Source organism: Polypterus senegalus, chromosome 1 (genome assembly GCF_016835505.1).
Source record: "Polypterus senegalus isolate Bchr_013 chromosome 1, ASM1683550v1, whole genome shotgun sequence".
Lineage (NCBI taxonomy): Eukaryota > Metazoa > Chordata > Cladistia > Polypteriformes > Polypteridae > Polypterus > Polypterus senegalus.
In genome coordinates, this window is record NC_053154.1 from 200,383,417 (window position 1) to 200,407,373 (window position 23,957).

At 39.6% G+C, this 23,957-nt stretch overlaps 1 protein-coding gene across 3 annotated transcripts in view; it reads left to right on the forward strand.

Annotated features, from left to right (window-relative positions):
• The window catches only part of arhgef1a (Rho guanine nucleotide exchange factor (GEF) 1a), a 228,888-nt gene that overhangs the window by 186,162 nt on the left and 18,769 nt on the right, over positions 1-23,957 (forward strand). For all 3 annotated transcript variants that reach the window (XM_039767009.1, XM_039767028.1, XM_039767017.1), the window contains 13 exons: positions 231-374; positions 1,181-1,431; positions 5,430-5,555; positions 10,316-10,433; positions 10,738-11,010; positions 15,812-15,888; positions 17,584-17,756; positions 17,937-18,004; positions 19,660-19,848; positions 21,830-21,943; positions 22,153-22,220; positions 22,968-23,006; positions 23,733-23,783. In XM_039767009.1, the coding sequence (XP_039622943.1) occupies positions 231-374; positions 1,181-1,431; positions 5,430-5,555; positions 10,316-10,433; positions 10,738-11,010; positions 15,812-15,888; positions 17,584-17,756; positions 17,937-18,004; positions 19,660-19,848; positions 21,830-21,943; positions 22,153-22,220; positions 22,968-23,006; positions 23,733-23,783 (1,691 nt within the window). The remainder of the gene's footprint in view (positions 1-230; positions 375-1,180; positions 1,432-5,429; positions 5,556-10,315; positions 10,434-10,737; positions 11,011-15,811; positions 15,889-17,583; positions 17,757-17,936; positions 18,005-19,659; positions 19,849-21,829; positions 21,944-22,152; positions 22,221-22,967; positions 23,007-23,732; positions 23,784-23,957) is intronic.

Genomic DNA, 23,957 nt, shown 5'->3' on the forward strand with positions numbered 1-23,957 from the left:
GAGTGTGTGCAGTGTGTAAGAGAAACCCCCAATATTATCATGCCCATTTAGTAGAAAGCTCTTCTGTTTTTCAGCCATACAAGCAAAGTGTGTCTTGCTGATCAGCAGTGGCCTTCATTTTGCTCAAGAGACCAAAAAATGCTTAACTTGTCTCAAATTTTCTAGCGCTACTGAGCCACTAGGTTTATTACTAGGCGAGCGTAACTGTTTCATTCTCATTCCTTTCACAGGAGAGCTTTTTTATACCCAGGTTATTAGTGATTTAGAAGCTGAAGGAAAAGATTTTGAAGCAGATTCCTGGAGTCTGGTGGTGGATACCAACTTTCTGCAGCAGCAACGTAAAGATGTGATGAAGAGGCAGGATGTTATTTATGGTGAGCCTGATCTTTCTTAGCCTTCAGAAAAGTCACCTGAGTAGCAGAGCAGTATATACTGTATCACATGGGTGTCAAACTCTGTTCCTGGAGGGCCGCAGTGGCTGCGGGTTTTCATTCTAACCATCTTAGTGACCTGTTTTTGCTGCTAATTAACTTCTTTTGCCTTAATTTTAATTAACTTGACACAGACCCCTTAGTTGTCTCTTTTTCCTTAATTAGCAGCCAAACAATAATGAGAGACAAAACAAGCAGCCGCATGACCAGCTCACCTGTGCCCACCACACAATATCTGAAAATAAAGAAAGGTGAAGGTCTCAGTAAGGCTGATCTCTCAGGTCACCAAAACATTTTGACACTGTTCTTAGAAAAAACAGAAAATCAGCAAATTTGGAAATGTGTGCTGTGGCAGAATGAGAGTAGCAACAAGCCATGGAGTTGAACAACGTGTTTAATTAACAGCAAGAATTGGCTTCTCATTAAGAGATTGATTGGAGTGAAATTGGTTGGAATTTGAAATCCCAGTTTAGCTGGTCATCTGTTGGCTTGTTTCACATCTCATTTCTGTTTGTCTGTCATTTGATAAAGAAAGGAATCAATTCAGAGGACTGAATCCTTTAAAAACAGGGCTATTAAAATGAAGGAAAAAGGAGTTAATTAGCAGTGAAAACTGGTCAGTGATTAGGAAAAGGGTTAGAATGAAAACCTGCAGCCACAGCGGCCCACCAGGACTGGAGTTCGACACCCCTGCTATATCGTTTGCCATATTTTTGTACTGAGAGCTGTGACATGCCCTTCTGTTGTAGAACTGATTCAGACTGAACTACATCATGTACGCACCCTGAAGATCATGTCTGGGATTTTCCGGAGGGGCATGATAGAAGACCTGCATTTAGATTCCTCTATTGTACATGGCATCTTCCCTTGTTTGGATGAACTTGAAGATATACACACTAACTTCCTGTCACAACTGCTCCACCGCCGGAAGGAATCCCTGGCTTCAGGAAGTGATCACAACTTTGTAATCATGCAGTTGGGCGACATACTTATCCAACAGGTATGCTTCTGTCTCCATTGTCTTGTTCATAAATTGTATCATTGTTAGCACTGCAGAATCATGGATCCAGCAAACTGGATTTGAATCCTGGGCCTTTAGGATGTCTATGTGGTCAAAATGCTTTCCAAATTATCACTGAAGTCCAAGTGAATATATAGAATTTACACAAGTCTACAAGTATGAGATTAGTTTGTAAATGTCCTTAAAGGATAAGTTTGGTAATTTTCAAGTCCACATTATTTCTTCACAAACATGGTATTTATTCATTTGATGTGCTAAATTGTTTTCTGAAGTTAACCATTTTCTATAAATTAATAGAAACCTTCACTAGTAGTACACAGCAGAGTCTAATGGGACATGGGGCACCACTGGAAAATAAGTCTAAAAACATACAGATGATGCGTCAAAGGTTTTGATATAAGTAAACATGCCTGCCAGGTTTCTGACGCATGTTTGAGACAACAGAAGGGATGTTGGAATAATCATTTTATTGCATATTCCTGGTAATGCTTAGCTTGTGATAAGGATAAGTTTTCTACCCTCTTGAAAGAGTTCTTATAAAAATACAGCAATAAATCGAAAAAACTATCAGGTAGCACAAAGTCTTCTGTGATTTGGTGTTTGAAAATGAAATCACATGCCAGGGGTGAAAGATCAGTGTGGAAGAAGACAAGTGCTGAGATGCCACGATCAGCTGGTAGTCCTCTTTTAATGGCATACAGTAGATAAACTATTGTACAGTGTATACTTGTAATTGTAAGACAGATCAGTAGTCAACAACTGTCTTGGACATATTTGGTATGTTTCTTTAATTTTCTGTTGGAGTCCCATGTCCTCCAATGTGGTTCATTGTGAAATTCCAGGACAGTGTATTTTTAAAAATGTTATCAGTGAGAAGTCAAGCAAAATGACACCTTTTATTGGCTAACTAAAAAGATTACAATATGTACGTTTTTGAGGTAACTTCTTCAGGTAAGATGTGATCATCTTGCCTGAAGAAGGGGCCTGATTTGCCTCGAAAGCTTGCAAATTGTAATCTGTTTAGTTAGCCAATAGAAGGTGTCATTTTGTTTGACTTCTCACTACATTCATAATGGCTAACACGGTGCAACACCCTAGTACTACTTAAAATCTATCATAAATATTAAACTTTAAACACAATTTTTCAATGGAAATGCATATATACCATCTTTGTGAAAAAATAACTTGGACTTGAAAAATGCTGCATGGTCTGATCTGAGGCTTGTCTTGGTTCTGTATCTTGACCTAAAAATGAGATGCTTGGTCAGACTCGCTGCACTGAATTTCCTGGTTGGCATCAGTGATTTCAACGCACTGAAGTTGGCTTTTGAAGAATGGATAAACTGATTAGCAAAAGCATAATGAAAATTCATTGTGTTCTTATTTATTAAGTGACATTAGTTCTTCCACAATTTATGAAATTACTGTTTTCCATTACTTTGTCGTGCAAAGTTGGAACTTATTCAGGTAGCATCATGGTTGAATGGGATACACAAGTCCATCGCTGGACACATTCTCAGTGATTAATTTAATTTAAGAATAATTTTAGTCTCAAATTAACCTGGCATGCAAATGTCTTCATTTCTGTTGAAACTGGTATCTGGAAAAATACCATGTGAACAACGGGAAGACATGCAGTTAGTAGCAGAGCCAGGATCTGGACTCGGGTCAGTAGAGTTGTGAGGTAGCAACTGTAAATTGGTGTTGTGGAGTCATCCTTTACAAAATCAAGCAGTCCTTTTAGTTTTTATTGTATCTTTCACAGCCAGCAGCTTCACACAGGTATTCACGGGCCTGATGACTCTTAGTTAAATAGTGAATCATATACTCCAGTACACTGGTGAAAGTTAAAGGCAGAGTTGTATTTAAGGCAGTGGTCAGGAAGCATCTGAAACAAACTACTGAAGTCATATTGATGAAATGGAAGTCTTGACAGTTTTTTAAAAGCATCTGAATGAGATAGTGGAACAAACAATGTGGCTGATATCTAAACAACCGAGCTTGAAGAAATGAAGGTCCTATGGCCTCATTTGTCAGACTTCTTATGTACAGCTAAGCAGTGAAGTCAACCATAGTCAACAGCATTCTGAAAGCAATTGCAAAGCATCATAGTTGATAAACTTAAAAGGGCCATGACATCTAGCATGTTTTGCACATGCCATTCTTTATAATATAGCCAGTAAGAATTGTAGTCCAGCTATGTAAGAGTCATGGTACATGTTGTAGAAGGAGGACAGGCGTCCCACCCGGAAAATGGGGGTGATTTTCGTACCCAGCCAGGAGACTAGCAAGGAACAACCGATGAACTGACTGGCAGATCAAAAAATAACTTTTTGTCCAGTGGGTGTCGGGAGCAGTTGTAGCCCCCATACACTAGGTGACAGTGGTCCTCACATGGGAACTCGGTTTGGACACCCGCAGTGGTGCTTGGGATATGGAGTTTGGAAATGCAGCCCTGTTGAGGTCCCTAAGTACCAATAGTGGACTCTGTCAGGTGCTTCCTACTTTCCTTATGGCTTGGATGTGCTTCCTAGAAGACATGGCATGGCATCAGAGGCATTCTTGGTTCTGGCATAAAAGTGAGCTTGTTGACTTAAATGGTTGAGTCAATAGGCAGCGGGCAAACACTCAGCAGGTGGTATAAGGAGGAACAATTGTTTGGTTATTGTTTAATTTGTATTAGTACTGTGAACGATCACTGGAGAAGATTGTGAACGTCTGCTGTTTTACTGTGTCTTGGGTTTGGTGTTCACTGGCACCCCCTTGTGGTCACAATGTTCAGCCATCGGAAATCCAAAAAAAATTCTAAATGTTAACAGAATTCACAATACTTAAGGAATTACAGATTCAGAGCTTGAAGAGTTTGTGGTCATCTGTGCCAGAACAAGCAAGTATGGAGTACGGTGAAATTCACACTTTCATGTTTGTCAGGCCAACACATTGGCACACTGGCACCATGATAAACAAAAAAATCCTAAAATCATCTGTTTCATTTAATATAAAACAGCTTACCTTTTTAAGGGTGTCAAAGAGATGCTTTAGTGCTGTGACAAGTTCAGGATTCGTACTTCCATTTTATTTCTTGGCTTTTACTAATTCAGGGTTGCATAGAATTGGATAGGTTTTGAGCAACAACAGGAGTTCTATTGGGAGTCCTGAATGGGGGGAAGCTGGGCTGTTTTAGGAGAGAGGCTTGCTAACAGTGAGCTAGTTTAGACTCGGCAATAAACTCCAAACACTACGCTACATTCACACTTCAAACCTGGGGCTCAAGTATAGTGAGGCAGCAATGTGCCACCTGAAAATGTTTTGAAATGATAATTACTTAATTTTAGTCTTTGATTTGGGGGGAAAAAAATAGCTAAAATATAAATTTCGGCATTGCCAAGAACTCGCTTGTTTCACTGATGAAAGGTAAAACGGCACCAGCTTCAGGTACGTATGTCCTGACATGTCATTTGTACACAAGACAAAGCTTGAGGTCGCCTTGTGACATTCATTGACATCCTGCAAGCTGTGCTTTTCAGCCTGTGTAGCGATTTCTACAAGAGCTCATGTCACACTTCTTTGATGTAACTTGGCTCTCTGCTCCACTCCTGCTGTGTAGAAGTCTGTGTTCCTGAAAGTTGAAAGCACGTTGCTTTATGGTAATAGCAACAGCTTGAAATCTATTATAAAGATGAGAAGTATTTATTTAAGGTGACCTTTATGACTTGGTGAGTGTTTTAAAAGTGACTTTTAGAGGGGGGAGCAACAGGGTATGTCTGGATTATACAGTTTAAAGCAGCACTACACTGATCCCTTCAAAATGGATTTGCAAAATACAATACAATATTTGGCATACTACTAAATCAAATGACTGCAAGTTTTTTTCCATAGTGTGTGTTATTTAACTGATTCAAAAGGAGCCTCCTTGACATGCCTAATGTAAGGAATACATGTTGAAATTGAGGTTGTCGCGTCTCTCTTGTTTTCAGTTCTCTGGTGAGAATGCTGACCAGATGAGGAAGGCTTATGTGGAGTTCTGCAGTCGTCACCTCAAGTCACTGAAACTATACAAAGAACTGCTCACAAAGGACAAGAAGTTCCAGCAGTTTGTACGGGTAAGGGCGAGAGCTTGGGGATGCATTGATGGTATTTGTGCAGCACCTGTTAGACAAGCACAGAAGAATGATGTATTTAAGTAAAAACGTGATATCTGAGAGACTTTAGTAGAGAGATTTCCCCTTACATAGCAGAGCAGGGGATTTACTTATAAATTAGGACAGGACTGTGCAAAGCTTAGAATAAAGAATGAAACACCAACTCCTGTTTAACAGCTTTCTCTGCTTCATCTTTCTCGGTATTGTGTTACACTATTAAAGATCTCTATTTCTTGAAGCATTTTACTACTTCTATGACCTTTCTGCTTTTGGGGTTTTCCATAATACTCTTAATGCAGCATTTTTTATTAGTTTCTTGGTAGTCCCTTACTTTATCTCCAGGATAGCTAGTAGATCAGCTGACACAACACTGTACATGCCGAATGTCTTGAAAAGTCCCAGTGTGCTGTCCTGTATACAGTTTATCAGTTGGTGTGTCTACTTGGGGTCATCCCGGACTGGATCTTTTTATTACTTTGTGATGACCATGTATGTATATTAAGGCACCTGAAGTTGCCTGCTATTTCCAGTGATGCCCCTGGGCTGATTGAGTAATTATCATTACTGATTAGAAACTTTTAAGACTGAAGTCTGAGTAGACCTTGTTTTGGATCTTGAATATAATTCTTTTTTGAGGTGTTATCAGAAGATATCACTTACTGTATATCACTGAAGGTATTATCTTTATATGACTAAAGAGTGACCTGACTGTCTAAAGCAAACGTTACATTGCCCTTTTGTCATGAGGCTGTTCGCAGTCGCTGATCTCTTCACTGCCCTGTGTCAAATTAAAAGATTGAAAATTGCAGCCCGTGTTCCAGCACAGTTGTACTTGCCCCTGTGTTCTGACAGCCAACAGCGCTTCACTCAGGTGTAACAGCAGCAGCAAGTTCAGCAGTAATGTCAGTCAGTCAGTCATTCTCCAACCCGCTACAGTGATCCCTCGCTATATTGCGCTTTGACTTTCGTGGCTTCACTCCATCGCGGATTTTAAATGTAAGCTTATCTAAATATATATCACGGATTTTTCGCTGGTTCGTGGATTTCTGCTGACAATGGGTCTTTTTATTTCTGGTACATGCTTCCTCAGTTGGTTTGCCCAGTTGATTTTATACAAGGGACGCTATTGGCGGATCGCTGAGAAGCTACCCAATCGGAGCACGTATTACATATTAAATAAAACTCCTCAATGATATACGATGTTTCCCACACGGTGCTTCACATACTTGAAAGCCCGAACAGCACGTATTGATTTTTGATTGTTTGCTTTTCTCTCTCTGTCTCTCTGACATTCTCTGCTCCTGACGGAGGGGGTGTGAGCAGAGGGGCTGTTCAGACACTGGCCTAGAGGATACAGACGCTCCTCTAAAAAATGCTGAAAGACTACCTTCACATTGCTCCCTTCCCTGCTTTGTCACGGTACTTCGCATACTTAAAAGCCCAAACAGCCCTATTGATTTTTTGATTATTTGCTTCTCTCTCTCTCTCTCTCTCTCTCTCTCTGCTCCTGACGGTGCTCCTTTGAAGAGAAGATATGTTTGCATTCTTTTAATTGTGAGAAAGAACTGTCATCTCTGTCTTGTCATGGAGCACAGTTTAAACTTTTAACTAAAGGGTGTTATTTCATGTCTAGAGGGCTCTAATAATGTTAAAAAATGTATTTAGAAGGTCGTAAACAGGTTTTCTATGCTCTAACTGCGAAAATATTAGATTTATAAATAAAGAATCATACTTCATGGAAATTCATTTATCGCGGTAGAGTCTGGAACGGGTTTACTGTATATCCTAACTACAGGGTCACGGGGGATTTGCTGGAGCCAATCCCAGCCAGCACTGGGCGCAAGGCAGGAACAAACCCCTGGCAGGGCAAACACACACACACCCCCACCCATACACCAAGTACACACTAGGGACAGTGCACCTAATCTGCATGTCTTTGGACTGTGGGAGAAAACCGGAGCACCCAAAGGAGACCCACGCAGACATGGGGAGAACATGCAAACTCCAGGCAGGGACGACCCGGGAAACGAACCTGGGTCTCCTAATTATGAGGCAGCAGCGCTACCACTGCACCACCGTGCTGCCCTATCAGTAATGTCTGTCCTTTATTTCTTTTTTTCATTCTGTTACGGTATGTAAAATAAGAGACATTAGACAGAGAGCTTCTCTTCTATTTGTGAGGTTCAAAACGTGTTTTCTTTGTTCCTCCTCGCTGCATTGTTCTTCCAGATGATCATTCATTGGTTCATTTAGTTGCCAGCTCTTTTTTGCTTACACAACTTCCCCCTCCAAATAATGAGAAAATCAAACCTGCTATATTTTATTCTAGCCAGTCGGAGATTAGTTGGCCTCAGTCATCGGGTATGTCACATTAGACAATTGTCTTATCTGGAGCGCACCATTGACTGCCTCCAAATGGCAAAGATTAAGTAAATGGAGGCTATGACTAAGAATCGCTGGAAAAGTCATCTAGTGACATTTGCTTAAGGTTTTAGACTCCTAAAACAGTCTTGTGGCTCAGTGACAACTTTCTGTGTAACCCCATCCATCCATTTACTAACCCGCTGAATCCGAATACAGGGTCACGGGGGTCTGCTGGAGCCAATCCCAGCCAACACAGGGCACAAGGCAGGAACCAACCCTGGGCAGGGTGCCAACCTACCACAGGACACACACACACAAACACACACACACACCAAGCACACACTAGGGACAATTTAGAATCACCAATCCACCTAACCTGCATGTCTTTGGATTGTGGGAGGAAACTGGAGCGCCCGGAGGAAACCCACGCAGACACGGGAAGAACATGCAAACTCCACGCAGGGCGAACCCGGGTCTCCTAACTGCGGGGCAGCAGGGCTACCACTGCGCCACCGTGCCGCCCCCTGTGTAACCCCAACTTTTTTAAAAAAAAAAAAAAAAAGGAAAATGACAAACTAACTTTTAGGATTATAGCCATGACTTAGAAGCCTCAGCCTAAACCCACACTCGGCACTTAGAATGTTGTCATAGGAGGGGTGCTAAGATGTCAAGGGCCTGATATGCAAGTTTTGCGCAGTGACCGTAAATCTTATTCATTGTGTTTCCTGCCCAGATCACAATGTGTGTGTGGATAAATCCCTGACCTGATATGGACTGAATCCAACCATCACGGTCAACATTGGCACAAATGAGATGAGTAAAAATAGTCTACCATTTAAACTTAAAGGAAATTAAAATAATAAGAATAAAATGTTTTTTTCAGTGGTCCGTGTATTCAAAATAAAATGCATAACATGAATTTTGTAGAGCTATAAATGTAACTTTATACAACTTATAGCTATAATAAGGAAATAGAAGCAATGGGTGGATTTCAACATAAATTGAGACATGCCAAGTAGAAAAGCCAGACAAGTGGCAAAATGTTGAGTCCCGATATAGACTGTCCTTTCCAAAGATAGTCAGACCCTTTACCATTTATTTTTATTGAATAGCAACACTTAATATTTTTTGTGAGATTTATATTTTCAAAGTTCTTCTTTCCCCCTAATTGTACATTGATGTATTTTAGAAAGGGAAAAATGAAACCTGCTGGTTTCAGAAGTATTCCAACCCCACATGAAGCTTCAAAATACTTAAAGTAATAACATGTCTAAGCTTTTTTGGAGGTAAGTATGGACTAGTGATTTTGGTCCATTCCTCCTAGAAGATTTCAAATCGTGACACTCACAAGCCCCCTAATTATCTGTATGGAGAGTTTTGACAGATGACCTTTCCTTGGCGTGTCTGGGTGGCTTGGCGTAACTAATTGGGACATCCAAATAATGGGGTATTTTTCCTATTTTATCTCTAACTACTTTTGAATGCTCTTGTCTTCATTTTGAGAGCTGTCTTTTTGATGCACAGCCTGAGTAATGATACCTTATCTGATGGTTTAGTATTCACATACTCGGGCAGTTCTTTCACTGGTTCACTGGAGGAGGCCGATTTCCTCCTTATTCAGCAATTCATTTTTACCGTTATTGAGTTTCCATAGGGATTTTAAAAAAGTACTTTTTTTCCTGAAGATTTTTTTTGGCAGAGTAAATTAAGTCAATTTTCTTTTTAAAAACGTATTTTGATTAGATGTGGAAAACCCATATAGACAAAAACAAAAAGATAATCGTTCCAATCTGGTGATTTAAAATCAATATAATTCTTTGTAAAAGTCAAGGGTATTTTATACAAGAAATTAGAAGCAGTTGATGAATAAAAAGACGAGAGAAAAAAAAATACAGAGGAAAAAGCAGACTGAATCTGACGTATAACAGAAATGACAAAAATGTTAACAGGAAAGCCTTTGAACATGATGAAATGTTAAAAGGGAAAATTAAAGCTGGGAGCTGGTGGAGAATGTTACTGATGGTACAAAAGTCAACAATAAAAGCTTCTGTTAGTTAGTGTTGTAAAAGTGATGTGACGGAGGAGAAGGACGGTATTAAGAATGGAATGGGCAAAGTCCAAATAAAAAGAAAATGGCAAATACTGTACACTCCCCACCCCAGTAAAATGGCAGCATAAGAATAGGTGCAAAGAGGTAAAAAGTACATTTTATGAACAAAATGTTTGGACTGTACCCAGCTGATATCATAAAAATGACCACTTCAAAGGTGAAGAAATCAGATGGCAATATATGAAGGGCACTAAAATGACTAAGTGGCACAGAATTGCAGGTGATGGTGTTTTCTCTTTTGTTCCAGAGAGTAAGTCGAGGTGCTTTGCTTCGTCGGCATGGAATTCAAGAGTGCATTCTTCTTGTGACTCAGCGAATCACCAAGTACCCTGTCCTCATTGACCGCATTCTTCAAAACACGAAAGGTGTGTCTGCAGTGCATGTTTGGACCATTCTTGGTATTTCAGACCTGAGGAGGAGACACTCGAAACGGAGTTCACATGTTATAAAGCTAATGTGATTACATAAGGCAAACTTTTTAAAAAAAAAAAAAAAAATGTAGTTCGATGGAGCACCAGAGTGCCGAGAACCCACTGCTAATTGAGAGCTGTTTGTAATGAACTTCTCTTTTTGTTGAAAATGAAATATTAGTTTGCTGCCAAGGATGTGTGTTGATAGCGTGTGTATACTTTTTTTGATTATGCTGTTTCTGGTTGCTTTTTCACAAAGGTAATGAAGAGGATGGCCTTAATCTCCAACAAGCACTGGTTTTGATCCGGGAGCTGCTAAGCTCCATTGACCAAGAAGTACATGACCTCGAGAAAACCCAGCGTCTACAAGAAATCCACTCTCGGCTTGACCAATGGGCAGAAACGAACGTACAAGGCAACCAGACTGAGATTACTGCAAACAATAACAGATCTTTCCGTAGTGGTGAGCTACTGCGACGGAAACTGTTGCACGAGGGGCCTCTCCTGTTAAAGACTGGCTCCAGATTTAAGGGTAAGGGGAGAGAATGCTTGCTTTAAATTCTTACCTGTGTGTGTGTGTTGGGTCTTTTTATAGTTCTTTATGCCCTAATGTTCGGTGTCTTCTAAAAAATATGTAATACTTCTAGGTGCTGGCCGGTTGTGGAATTTTATATATATATATTTGATTGATTAGATCCAGTGACAGTATTTTTTTTTTTTTTCTCATTGCTAGACTGCTGTGATGAGAAATTTAAGTATACATCTCAAAAGCAAGACTACTCACTGAACTTTAGAAGTAACTTTTCACAATAAATGGCAATATACAATATTTATAAGAAGACTTTAATCAGAATGCAACTTACAATAAAAACAGGTTATTTTACTACATTGCTAAAGGGGAAAAATTGTCTGCACTGCACCATTTTGTTTTTGAAGAACATTGATATGTTTTAAGGTAACTTGAAAATAAAATCCATTAGTTTGATATTCATAACTACACTTAAAAACACTTAATAAATAACATAACCTGGATATGTCCAACATGTGAATTTTGCTGTCTATTACAGTAAATTTACATTTTATGATACTAATAATTGTGCTTTAATTTTACTTTATATTGAGTATTTTTGAGTTAACGTCTACTGACTTGCTTCCTGGCATGCATACAGACCGACGTCACTACAAAAATATCAGAAAACATGTAAATATACTGCTGAAAAAAATTAAAGGAACACTTTTTAATCAGAGTATAGCATAAAGTCAATGAAACTTATGGGATATTAATCTGGTCAGTTAAGTAGCAGAGGGGGTTGTTAATCAGTTTCAGCTGCTGTGGTGTTAATGAAATTAACAACAGATGCACTAGAGGGGCAACAATGAGATGACCCCCAAAACAGGAATGGTTTAACAGGTGGAGGCCACTGACATTTTTCCCTCCTCATCTTTTCTGACTGTTTCTTCACTAGTTTTGCATTTGGCTACAGTCAGTGTCACTACTGGTAGCATGAGGCGATACCTGGACCCTACAGAGGTTGCACAGGTAGTCCAACTTCTCCAGGATGGCACATCAATACGTGTCATTGCCAGAAGGTTTGCTGTGTCTCCCTGCACAGTCTCAAGGGCATGGAGGAGATTCTAGGAGACAAGCAGTTACTCTAGGAGAGCTGGAGAGGGACATAGAAGGTCCATAACCCATCAACAGGACCAGTATCTGCTCCTTTGGGCAAGGAGGAACAGGATGAGCACTGCCAGAGCCCTACAAAATGACCTCCAGCAGGCCACTGGTGTGAATGTCTCTGACCAAACAACCAGAAATCGACTTCATGAGGGTGACCTGAGGGCCCGACGTCCTCTAGTTGGTCCTGTGTAACGATTTTTTCCGCTACACTTCGCTAAGTTTAACTAATGATTGCAGGTCAACCTCAATCTGCCTTTAATAATAAAAACGATATTAACTAACCCACACAGAGAAAAAATGCAAAAACGTAAAACTATAATTAATACACTTTTACAACACCCCCACTTCCTATATATACAATGAACACAACGCATAAAAGTATATTTCCAAGAACTTTCCCTCCGTCCTTTTGATTTAGTTTTTATTTCCCGTTTTACTATTTCTCCATAGTCCAGTTCATTAGACATGCCAATCCCAAAATAAAAAGATTTATGGCTCACGCTGCTTTCGATCCCTTTCCCAGTAACCTCAGCGTATCCGAAATCTTCGAAGGTGGCCACCCCAGACTGCAGTTGACTTGTGGTGCTCCCCGAAAACAAATCTTTCTCCTGGACTTAGAATGGTCATGTCCTTTCCTCCTTCGCCATAAAACTCGGGCTGTCTTTTCTTTCTCCTCTTCCTGCCTTTTCCCGCCCCTATTTAAACAATGCGTCTGTTTCCATGGCACTCCCGGAAATCGTAAATGACAGCCCTGTACCTCCCAAAAGGTCCTCTCTATTCAACCCGCCTATCTTATCTTCCGTATTTTTTTTAAATGACAACGGGATTTTACATAGAGAAAAGAAGAAAAAAAAAATATATACATTTTTATGTGGTAATGCTACACCTGTGCTCACTGCCCAGAACATTGGAGCTCGACTGGTATTTGCCATAGAATACCAGAACTGGCAGGTCCACTACTGGCGCCTTGTGCTTTTCACGGGTTCACCCTGAACAGATGTGAAAGACGTGAAAGGGTGGAGAATGTTAGGCTGCCTGTAAAATCGTTCAGCATGACTGGTTTGGTGGTGGGTCAGTGATGGTCTGGGGAGGCATATCCATGGAGGGTCACCCAGACCGCTACAGGCTTGACAAAGGCACCTTGACTGCCATTAGGTATCAGGATGAAATCCTTGGACCCATTGTCAGACCCTATGCTGATGCAGTGGGTCCTGGGTTCCTCCTGGTGCACGACAATGCCTGGCATCATGTGGCAAGAGTATGCAGGCAGTTCCTGGAGGATGAAGGAATTGATACCATTGACTGGCCACCACACTTTCCTGACCTAAATCCAATAGAACACCTCTGGGACATTATGTTTTGGTCCATCCAATGCCACCAGGTTGCACCTCAGACTGTCCAGGAGCTCAGTGATGCCCTGGTCCAGATCTGGGAGGAGATCCCCCACAACACCATCTGTCATCTCATTAGAAGCATGCATACAAGCACGTGGGTGCCGCACAAACTACTGAGTACAATTTTGAGTTGCTCTAATGAAATTTCAGCAAAATGGACTAGCCTCCCTTTGATTTTTCAGAGTTTCTTTGAATTCAGGGCTCTGTAGGTTGATCATTTTCATTTCCATCAAACGATGTGGCATCCTTTCGTTCCTAACACATTACCTAGTCCATATCAGTATAGATATCCAGCAGGATTTTTTTTTTCCCCTTTGTGATCTGAGGTGTTTTCAAAGTGTTCGTTTAAATTTTTTTTGAGCAGTTTAAATTAAATGTTAGAAGTCTTGAGCTATAGTATTATATACAGAGAAAATAAAAAGAATTGGAGTGGCACCAGTTAAATCTGGTCAAGAAAGAAAGAATGTTTGTTGAAATTGCCAGTGCTCATTTAAGTCAAAGATTAATAGAGAAACAGTTTGCATATAATCAAAACACAGAAAAATTAGGAAGGGATAAATATGGAATGGGCTTTGGTTGTCTGAATATATGACAGAAATGGCCAATTGGTAGCATTGGCCCAGAATTTGCCTATTGGTATTAGCAGGCTGGTTAAACATAATCCTATACAGGGTGGTTTGAAACACCCAACTCTTCTTTAATGCTTTTCTGATACTGGTGTGCTTTTATACGCCCAATGAAATACAACTATGTTTCGTTTGATAATCTTATACCTGAAATGTTTTAACTCTACAAACCCCTTTACGCATAGTTGTCTCTAAAGCAGCCATCATGAAGTGAAGAGTTATCCCAGTTTCTGATGTTGAGAATCCTTCTGATAGGAAAGATGTTTAGTGTTGCTAGTTGTTTGATCAGAAGGATAATTTTGTATTTTCTCCCATATAGTGACCCTCAGAATTATTATAACTATTTTAAGAATTATTATTATAACTCTCTTACTAAAGATGAGAAAAAAAAAGGCTATGAAAAAATGGCTTGATCTTACACTCCAATTATGAACGAAGCCTGCCCTCTTCATGAGACAAAGTTATTAAATGAAAAAATCCTCACAAAAAAATGTAAACATTTTTTTTCTTCCTCACAATAAACGTGTCACAATTGTTGGCCTAATTAACAATTAGTCCTGTTTATTCTCTGCTTTTATGAGCTCCTAAGAGGTCCATGACTTCCTGTTTTACTGAGGTGTAAAGAGGAGTTAATGCACAGACCAAATTCCACTAGTCTTCAATCAACATAGGTAATGAAATGAGGCAAAGGCTGGTGGAGCTCAAAAAAAGAAATACCAGTAAACCCTAGAATTTCCACGCTTTTTAAGAGAAATAATTTTGAACAACTGGAGCCAATAGAATCCTGCCTGAAGGAGCAGTTAAGCCTTTTTTTGCCTCCGCATACAGTAAAGAGGGTGGACAGTTAGATTGGAAAAAGTTTTTTTTCCAAAAAATGCAGGTGAACAATTGCAGCAATTGACTGTATCCTGCTGATATCAAGCCTCCAAAAAGTACAATCTGACACCATCTTCAGGTCAACAGAATATTTAGCAGGCTTGCCAGCAGAAAGCATCCGCTGACATCAAACCACAAACGTAATTGCCGGTAGTTTGCTGAAGATTACTGTAATTTTGATTGGAACCAGGTTCTGTGGTCAAATGTGCAAAACTAAGCAATAGTAGCAAACACCTGAGGTAGGTTACACATAAAATGTGCACAAAAGAATGCAGTCACCGCTATTTATTATTATTTTTCTTCCTAATTCTCTGGGAATCTCACATGGACGCACAACAATATGGACTGCATCAAGTATCGGATCAAAATCTGGTTGTCTTTGCCAGCATCATCTAGTAGGACAATAATCCCAAACATACCTCCAAATCCCCACAAAAATGTTTTACTAATTACAGAATAAAGATTTTCCAGCAGGAACCCCGACTCCTCACTTGAACCGCATTAAAAATGTATGGGATGGCGCACAAAGCATTAAATGCAGGAGTGCTGATAACTGACACATTTAGTGTGAGGGGAAAGATTGTTGATGAGAATTTTATTTTCTTGAAAAGCTGTACCTTATTGAAAGGTTGGATTTCACTTTTAATTTGAGAGTAAAATTAGGGTGATGAACAAAAAATGTATTTTTTTTTTTTTTATTTACCAAGGGTGCCAATAATAGTCTGCAACTCATGTGCATCTGCTTTTTGTTTGTTTCAGATGTTCATGTTCTTTTAATGACTGATATCTTAGTGTTTCTCCAAGAGAAGGACCTGAAGTATAACTTTGCAAGTCTGGTGAGTTTTTCTTTTCTCACAGAAGTGTGCTTGAAATGTGCCAACATTTTCATTATGGATTGTAATTTATTTAAGAGTGTAGAAGGTCTTCTAAAGTGCAAATAAAACCTCAAAAGTAACCACAATTGAAAACGAGAGGCTCTATGCAGAAATTACAAAGGCATCTGCTACATAACACCTCCTGTCTGGTTTTCTCCATGTCCACATTGTTTTTTTTCACCAGGTACTGCACATTCTCCCCACATCCCAAAAATGTTCAAGTTTGTTAAAGAATGACGGTGTTTGAGTGTCATGGATGTTTAGAACTTTTTCTTGTCTGTGTCAGCCTTGATTAAATGCTAGACCGGGAGAGTTTTGTGTCACTAAACTGGAATTAAATGGGTTCAGAAATGAATGGGTGAATAATAGTCATTTTAATGTGAAAATGAAAAAAGTATACAAAATTAAGTTCTGTGTACCTGAACAAAGTAAACCAGTAGTCTCACACATTGCTACGGTGGGTTTTAGCAGTTTGTCAGTTATCTTTGTGCAGTGAAGCTCACAAATAACATACTCCCCACCTTAACAAATACAGGTCTGCTCTTCCTGGGAGAGACTTTTCTGCTATCATGACAGAAATGCCGGTTATATAATCAAAAACTGTCAGGAAAAAAAAAACAAAACGCAACAGTTTTAAAAATGAGCATAAAAGAAGTTATTTGTTTTTTCGTACAGTGCATGCACGAGTAAACCACATCCATAGCCAATGAAAATATTCTGAAAAGTGCAACAGCTTTGTGTCCGTACACGCAGTTCTTGTGCCATTAAAGCTGTGTGTGTGAAGAGTTGCTGCAAGTTCCATACATCAAAAACTTTATAAAGAATTGTTTGGTAAAGAAAAATTTAGAGAGTCAAAGTAATAGGTTTATAGGTTCTAATCAACATGCAGCATGTGGCCATGCTTTGTCCTTATCTATTGTAATGCCAGGACACACTTGAAAGCCAGTGCAGGTTTGCAGAGTCATGCTTGTTCAAGCACACTTTCCTGTGCAGTTGGTGCTCTGCAGTACACAAATGCTGCACAAACCATAGTTTTAGATCCCTTCCTGTATAATCCACACAAGAATGTATATCTGATTATTTACCAATATAAAGGCAACCTGCTTAGCAACAAAGTCTTAATGGCAAGCTATCAACAAATGTGTAGGAAGTGTTAATCACTGTAGAAGGCCTCACACGATGTTCTCATGACTTTAATCTGTCTGAACATCTGATTCAGGATTATTCAGGCTCTCCTTGCACTTTTTTTTGTCCTCCTGGTGCTAAATCCTGACACACAAACCCCATAAGGTTGACGGTGAACATTTTTTTTTTATGTTCTCTATTTGTTTCAGATTTGAGCAGATTTACACAATTAACATCTTTTTGCGTGTTACACTCGCACAACTCTAATCAGACTGCTAAAATTGGCAGCATTACAAGATTATTTCTGTTCTGTAATTTTGATTAGGTTAAAGCCTAATGAAGATCTGGAACAGGAGTTCTTTATGTCCTCTAGTTTTCTCATATTAAAAGAAAAAGTAAAAGCAGACTTGGCAGTCCTCTCTGAAGACGCAGGTTTTAGTTTTTCACTATATTAAAGATGTCAATTTTTAGTTTGTGTGTTTCTTAGCCTTTTCTAGATGCAACTCATGCATGGTTTGCTTTATCTTCCAGGACAAACCTCCAGTGATCTCACTCATGAACCTTATATTAAGGGATATAGCCAATCAAGAAAAAGGATTGTTTCTGATCAGCAACTCCAGTCCTCCAGTAATGTATGAAATTTACACAAACTCTCGAGATGATCGCAGCACTTGGATGAAAAACATACACCAAGCTGTTACAAAGTAAGTAGAGCCTAGTTCTGAGGCTACAGTGTTGCACACCCTACTGAGTGTGCAGACCTGCATACCACTTTTTAGTGAATGATTAGGCATTACATGTTGTATTATAAATTTGCAGAGCACAGTAGAGTTTGTTGAAACAATGGCAGCAAAATTTAATAATGACCTCTTTCTTCTGCTTAGTTGTCCACGTAGAGAGGAGTTCCCACTCATTGAGACCGAGGATGAGGCTCATCTGCGAAATTTACGTGGTGGGTAGACCTTAAATAATTCCAGCACAATTTGTGAAATTTGCTTCACTTGTCCATTCACTAGTACACAGCAGACTTTCAGGATTTGCTTTAACCGGCTCTTATTTGCAATGGTGATGGACAGGTTGGCAGAGGAGATTAGACAGAAGTCCCTGTGGACTTTGATGTTTGCTGATGACATTGTGATCTGTAGCGATAGTAGGGAGCAGGTTGAGGAGACCATGGAGAGGTGGAGATATGCTCTAGAGAGGAGAGGAATGAAGGTCAGTAGGAACAAAACAAAATACATGTGTGTAAATGAGAGGGAGGTCAATGGAATGGTGAGGATGCAAGGAGTAGAGTTGGAGAAGGTGAATGAGTTTAAATACTTGGGATTAACAGTACAAAGTAATGGGGATTGTAGAAGAGAGGTGAAGAAGAGAGTGTCAGGAGTAACTTTCGATAGACGGGTATCAGCAAGAGTGAAAGGGGAGGTCTACAGGACGGTAGTGAGACCAGCTATGTTATAGGTTTGAAAAACTGTGGCACTGACCAGAAAGCAGGAGACAGAGCTGGAGGTGGCAGAGTTAGATACTAAGATTTGCATTGGGTGTGACGAGGATGGAAAGGATTAGAAATGAGGGCATTAGAGGGTCAGCTCAAGTTGGACGGTTGGGAGACAAAGTCAGAGAGGAGAGATTGTGTTGGTTTGGACATGTGCAGAGGAGAGATGCTGGGTATATTGGGAGAAGGATGCTAAGGATAGAGCTGCCAGGATAGAGGAAAAGAGGAAAGCCTAAGCGAAAGTTTATGGATGTGGTGAGAGAGGACATGCAGGTGATGGGTGTAACAGAACAAGATGCAGAGGACAGCAAGATATGGAAAACAATGATCCACTGTGGCGACCCCCTAACGGGAGCAGCCGAAAGAAGACGAAGAAGAAGATATATTGTATTTGATTTTTAAACAAAATGTCCTTGGAAATTTTGATGCTATCCACAGCAGTTGCAGTATATTACCTGGCACTTTTCTTTAAAAATGTCTGCTAAACCATTGCATACACCAATAGTAAGCTGTTCCAAAGTAATTCATACATAATGCATTCATATTAACTCTGAAGCCCCTTTCAGATACATGCCAGCTTCAACAGAAGTCTAGCCTGCAGGTAACCCCACTAATATGAAATTTTCATGGATTCTTTCAATTTCATATGATTACTCCTGGTTGGTTTGGAAATTAAGTTGACATTGTAAGATGCAAAAGAAAATGCTGATTGACTAATTGATTAAGCAACTAAAGGAAATTTGGTCATCTTTTGGAACTTTGGTCTAGCGATCAGTAAACTACTTGTACCTTCCTTCTGTTGCTAGCTTTATACAGTCCCTTTTAAAATATATGTGGTATACAGAAGAATTCAAGCCATTGAAAATGACAGCTGTTTAAAAGGGTTAAGTCCTAATAAGTTGGTAATAGCACGTCTGTTACATATATTTACAGCATTATTGTTCAAGGTGTGTTGAGAGTAAGTATGCCAGGGTAGTGGATTGAGGCGGCAGCGTTATGGCATACTCCCCACATCCTTAAATGCTACACACTTCCTGCCTCTCTGAATTGGATATTGAGTATTTCTCATCCCTTTCTTTTTTCCTATCTTTCCTTTCTTTTTTCCTTCATAGATGCAATCCACCAAAAAAATAAAGATATAATGGAGCTGTTAGAAGAGAGGGTGAACTTATTTTCTGAAGTGGCTATGATCCAAGCTAAAAATGGTGTGAATGTTTCACTCAACTCACGAAATCTTTTTCGAGCTGAGACTCCAGAGGCGGTGAAGGGTGAAAAGATCCTAATGGACGCTATTAATGAAGGTAATTGCATTAGGTTTTGAATCTCCACACATTACACGCCACTACAAGTACACTGCGTTACATTTCCAAAGTATAAAAATGCAGATGTGACAAAGACACTCGGCTCACAGCTGGTGAACACGGTCAGACCTAAAAAAAGAACCTACAGGCCTGATTAGCACTCCATGGAATACACTCTGACAGAGGTGCTGAATATAAACACACGTTAACAGAAACGGCACACTTGAGCTCTTAGACACCGGTGTTCACCCAAGTCCATCTGGACCAGAATATTATTTCATTATAGTAGTTCTGCATTAGCCTCTGTAACATGGCATTCATGCACTCTGTACACAAGTACGTAATGGATCTGCAGAGCTGTAAAAGAGTATTTGCTGTCTTCATGATACCCTCTATTTTTGCTTATTCGTAACATCCAATTCCTTCTGATCTCCAAACAAATTTTGTATAATACAAAATATAAGTAAACACAAAATACAGTTTTAAATGGTCATTAGATTTATTGAAGGGAAAAAACATTCATCTACAGTGTATGAAACATTTGTAAATCCCTGCTAAACTTAATACTTGGTTGTGCCAGCTTTAGCAGGAACAACTGCAGTCGGATGCTTCCAGTAACTTGACATCAGTCTTTGGCCATTCAGAGGTAGACTAGCTCTTGTGCTTTGGATTGTCGTCCTGCTGCATAAACCAACTGTGCTTGAGCCACACATCGCGGACTGATGATTGGACTGTACTTTATGGTAGAGCGCTAACTTTATGCTTCCCTCAGTTATGGCAAGTCACCCCGGCCCTGAAGTAGGAAAACAAAGCCATGCCGTCACATTACCATCACTGTATGGGTTGGTCCAGATCTAATTATGCAATTTTCATTATGCTATAACTTATTAAGTTTATTACATAGAAAATCACCCAAAAAATCCCAGACCATTGAAGTGTGCGAACTGACAACATGAAGTATCACCCTTGCGCTGAACTGGAATCATCCCCACATAAATCAAAGTCATACAGATGATCTGGACCACCCTGTATTTGATTGTGGATGCGGTTCTCTTAATTTCGATGGCTTTGTTACTTTTACGGCAGATTTATTGAGACCCATGTTTTTCAAAAAGTTCTGCTTTTGACTCCTTAGACTACAGAACATTAGCCCATACATTTTGGGAGTAATCATTTTTTTATTATTTTTTTTTTTTTTTAGCAAATGTTAGACCACCCTTTACGTTACTCTTGTTTAGCCGTGGCTTTCACCTTGCAGTTCTCCTATGCATACCATTTTTGCCCAGTGTCTTTCAAATGGTGGAATCCTGAATGGCTGACATTAAGTCAGCTAAGAGAGTCCTGCAGCTTCTTGGGTGAACTTTCTATGGGCTCTTGGAGTCATTTTTGCTAGGCTGGACACTCCTTGGCCGCTTTACCACTGTTACAAGGTCCAAATCCCAACCCCCCGATTTGAGATGATGGCTGTTCACTGGATGATTTTAGGCTTTGTGTTGTAATCCATTTCCCCACTGATTATATTTCAGTAAATTTCGTTCTCAGAATTTCTTTTGACTGAGGCATGGTGTGATGTTTCCTTTTAGTCAGCTTCACATTGGTGGAAAGGTTCTAGTTAAGTGATGTTTAGATTCGAGCTGTATAATTTAATGCATTTATTTAAATTTGGTTCATTAATTGATTGAGTGACTAAGGGAGCAACTTTTTTACATGAGTGATGTATGTGTTGATAAACTGTTTTTTTTTTTATTTCTTCAATAATTCAAAGATCATTTATAAAATCTGTATTGTGTTTACTCAGGTTGTTTTTTGTATTTTACTAAATTTGTTTGGAGATCAGAAACAATTAAAATGTTATGAATAAGCAGAAATCAAGAAGGGGTCACATACCTTTCCATGGCACTGTAGCATGTAGTTAAAAAGGCTGTTTTTTTGTTTCAATCTTCTGAATTAACCTCCCATTGTATTTGTAATATCTTTACAGTGGATAGGCTTTGTGATTTCCTAGTCGGACCCGGAGTGGATGCATCTGCCAGCATTCTAAACGAGGACCAGAATCGGAGAGAGGCTCCAGAAGGAGAGGCCAGTCCTTCCTCCAGTGAGTCAGCAGCACTATCACTAAAATGGCAGAGAGCTAATTATTTATTTAAATGCACTTTTGAAGGATTTTCCTTAGCATCCAGATGTAGCTATTAATGAACTGTGTTTGTGTTTTGAATGAAACCTATATAGTGTTTATTTGCCTCACGACTTTACAGTCGGATGGGATATCTCTCCTTGATAACCGTGATTCTGTCCCATTTGTAGATGGAGAAGAAATGGAAGTTAATGGAACTCATGAATTGTGCAAGACACTTTCATCTACTGGACAGAAGGTGAGAGGAATTGGCCTGATGACTGTATATTGGTGAAAAACCACTGAACCGTCTGACTGGTTGGCATGATCTCTAAGGTCACTGCTGCTCTCTCTGCCTACACATCTCCATGCTGTGAGCACAATCTGCCTAAGGCTCGGGAGGCTGCCCATCCACCTTTCAATTTCATAAACTTCGGTCATGGTGAATCAGAGCTACTCGGGCCACCAGTCTATGGCAGAGCAAACTTACATACACGCACCAAAGTTCACTCATACTCGGCCAATTTATTTGTGGATGTGGGAGGAAACTGGAGAGTTTGAGAACGCCCACACGAACATGAGCAGAGAATTAGAGCGAGACTGTTGGAGCTGTGAGACAACTGCATGAACAACTATCACCGATCACTTTTTCTTGTATCTGGCACCTTTGTATATGAAGCACTATTCCATCTGGGGCAAAGGCAGGCATGTTAAGTGACTTGCTGAGCATGATGTAGTGAGCTGAAGCTTGGAATTGAACAGTCTGCCTCCTTTTTCAAAGCCGAGGGCCTCTGTTACTATAACATAAAGACTACCAGTACTCTCATGTTTTTTGCATGTCTTTTAAATCTCAGTTGTTTCACCTTAACTGATCCTTTCTGTGATGCCAAAACATGGAGTTGATCAATCTTGTTTATAGGAAAATCTAAGCGGTTGCATAGCTTCTGACTGGGGATACTTTGATCTCATGAGTGCCCTAAATGTTTTCATTTCTACATTCTGGCAGGATCGGAATGGTAATGTGCGAGCCAGAACATCCAGTGAGGTGAGTTACCACAATCATTTCTTCATTTGAAGCATAGTCTACAACAAGCTGGTTGGTCATACACATTAAAAGATTTTGTTTTTTATTTGGCTGGCTGCTTTGATATACAGTGCATGAAAAGTAATTCACTTTTTGTCCACCCCATTGATTATTTTTTTTTGACTAATGCATACCTAGAACACTGACCGATCAGATTAACACTGATATACACACAAGAGATCGCGGACAATATGGAAATGTCTGACCATCAAATAACATCTTAAAGATATATTAAGGGCATACTTGGCTTGTTTTCTTTTTTTGTTTTTAAAAAAAAAAAAAAAAAATGGGTACTTGTGTATAGCGGGGACGGCTAGTACCGTTTTTTATCGAGACGCAAATTGGATTTTCGTTTTTAACATTAGGCACCTAACGGTGACATTAACATTAGGGACCTATAGGCAACTATGCTCCACCCCAACTAACTTTTAATGTTAGTATTTGTGGTTGGGGTAGGTCAGTCTAACTGCAAAAATTAAGCAACCAGGGTGCCTCCCCCTTGGAGTCCAACACTAAAATGGGTAGGAACTGCCGTCGGTTTAGCATACAAGTACCAAAAAAGGAGATTCAGCAATTTAACAGCTCAATAGAAGGTAAAAATTGGGAATTTTAACTTTGTTTGGTTGAAAACCTCATCATTCATTACTTTGAATTTTATGATCTTCTTTTATTCCTTACCCTGTGAAGGAGGTCCTGCGGAGCCTTTTGAACCTGGATCGACAGCTGCATGCCTTGCAGGTTTGTGTATTATTCATAAATGTCTTTGTGTTCCATTGTTACTCCCCTTTCAGTGTGAAGTTAAATTAACTAGGATCTCTGTATGTCACTTTCATATTCTCCATTTGCAATGCTGCTTAAAATATAAAGTTACAAAGCAAAGCTAAACAGGTTAGAGGGACATTTTTCAGACTC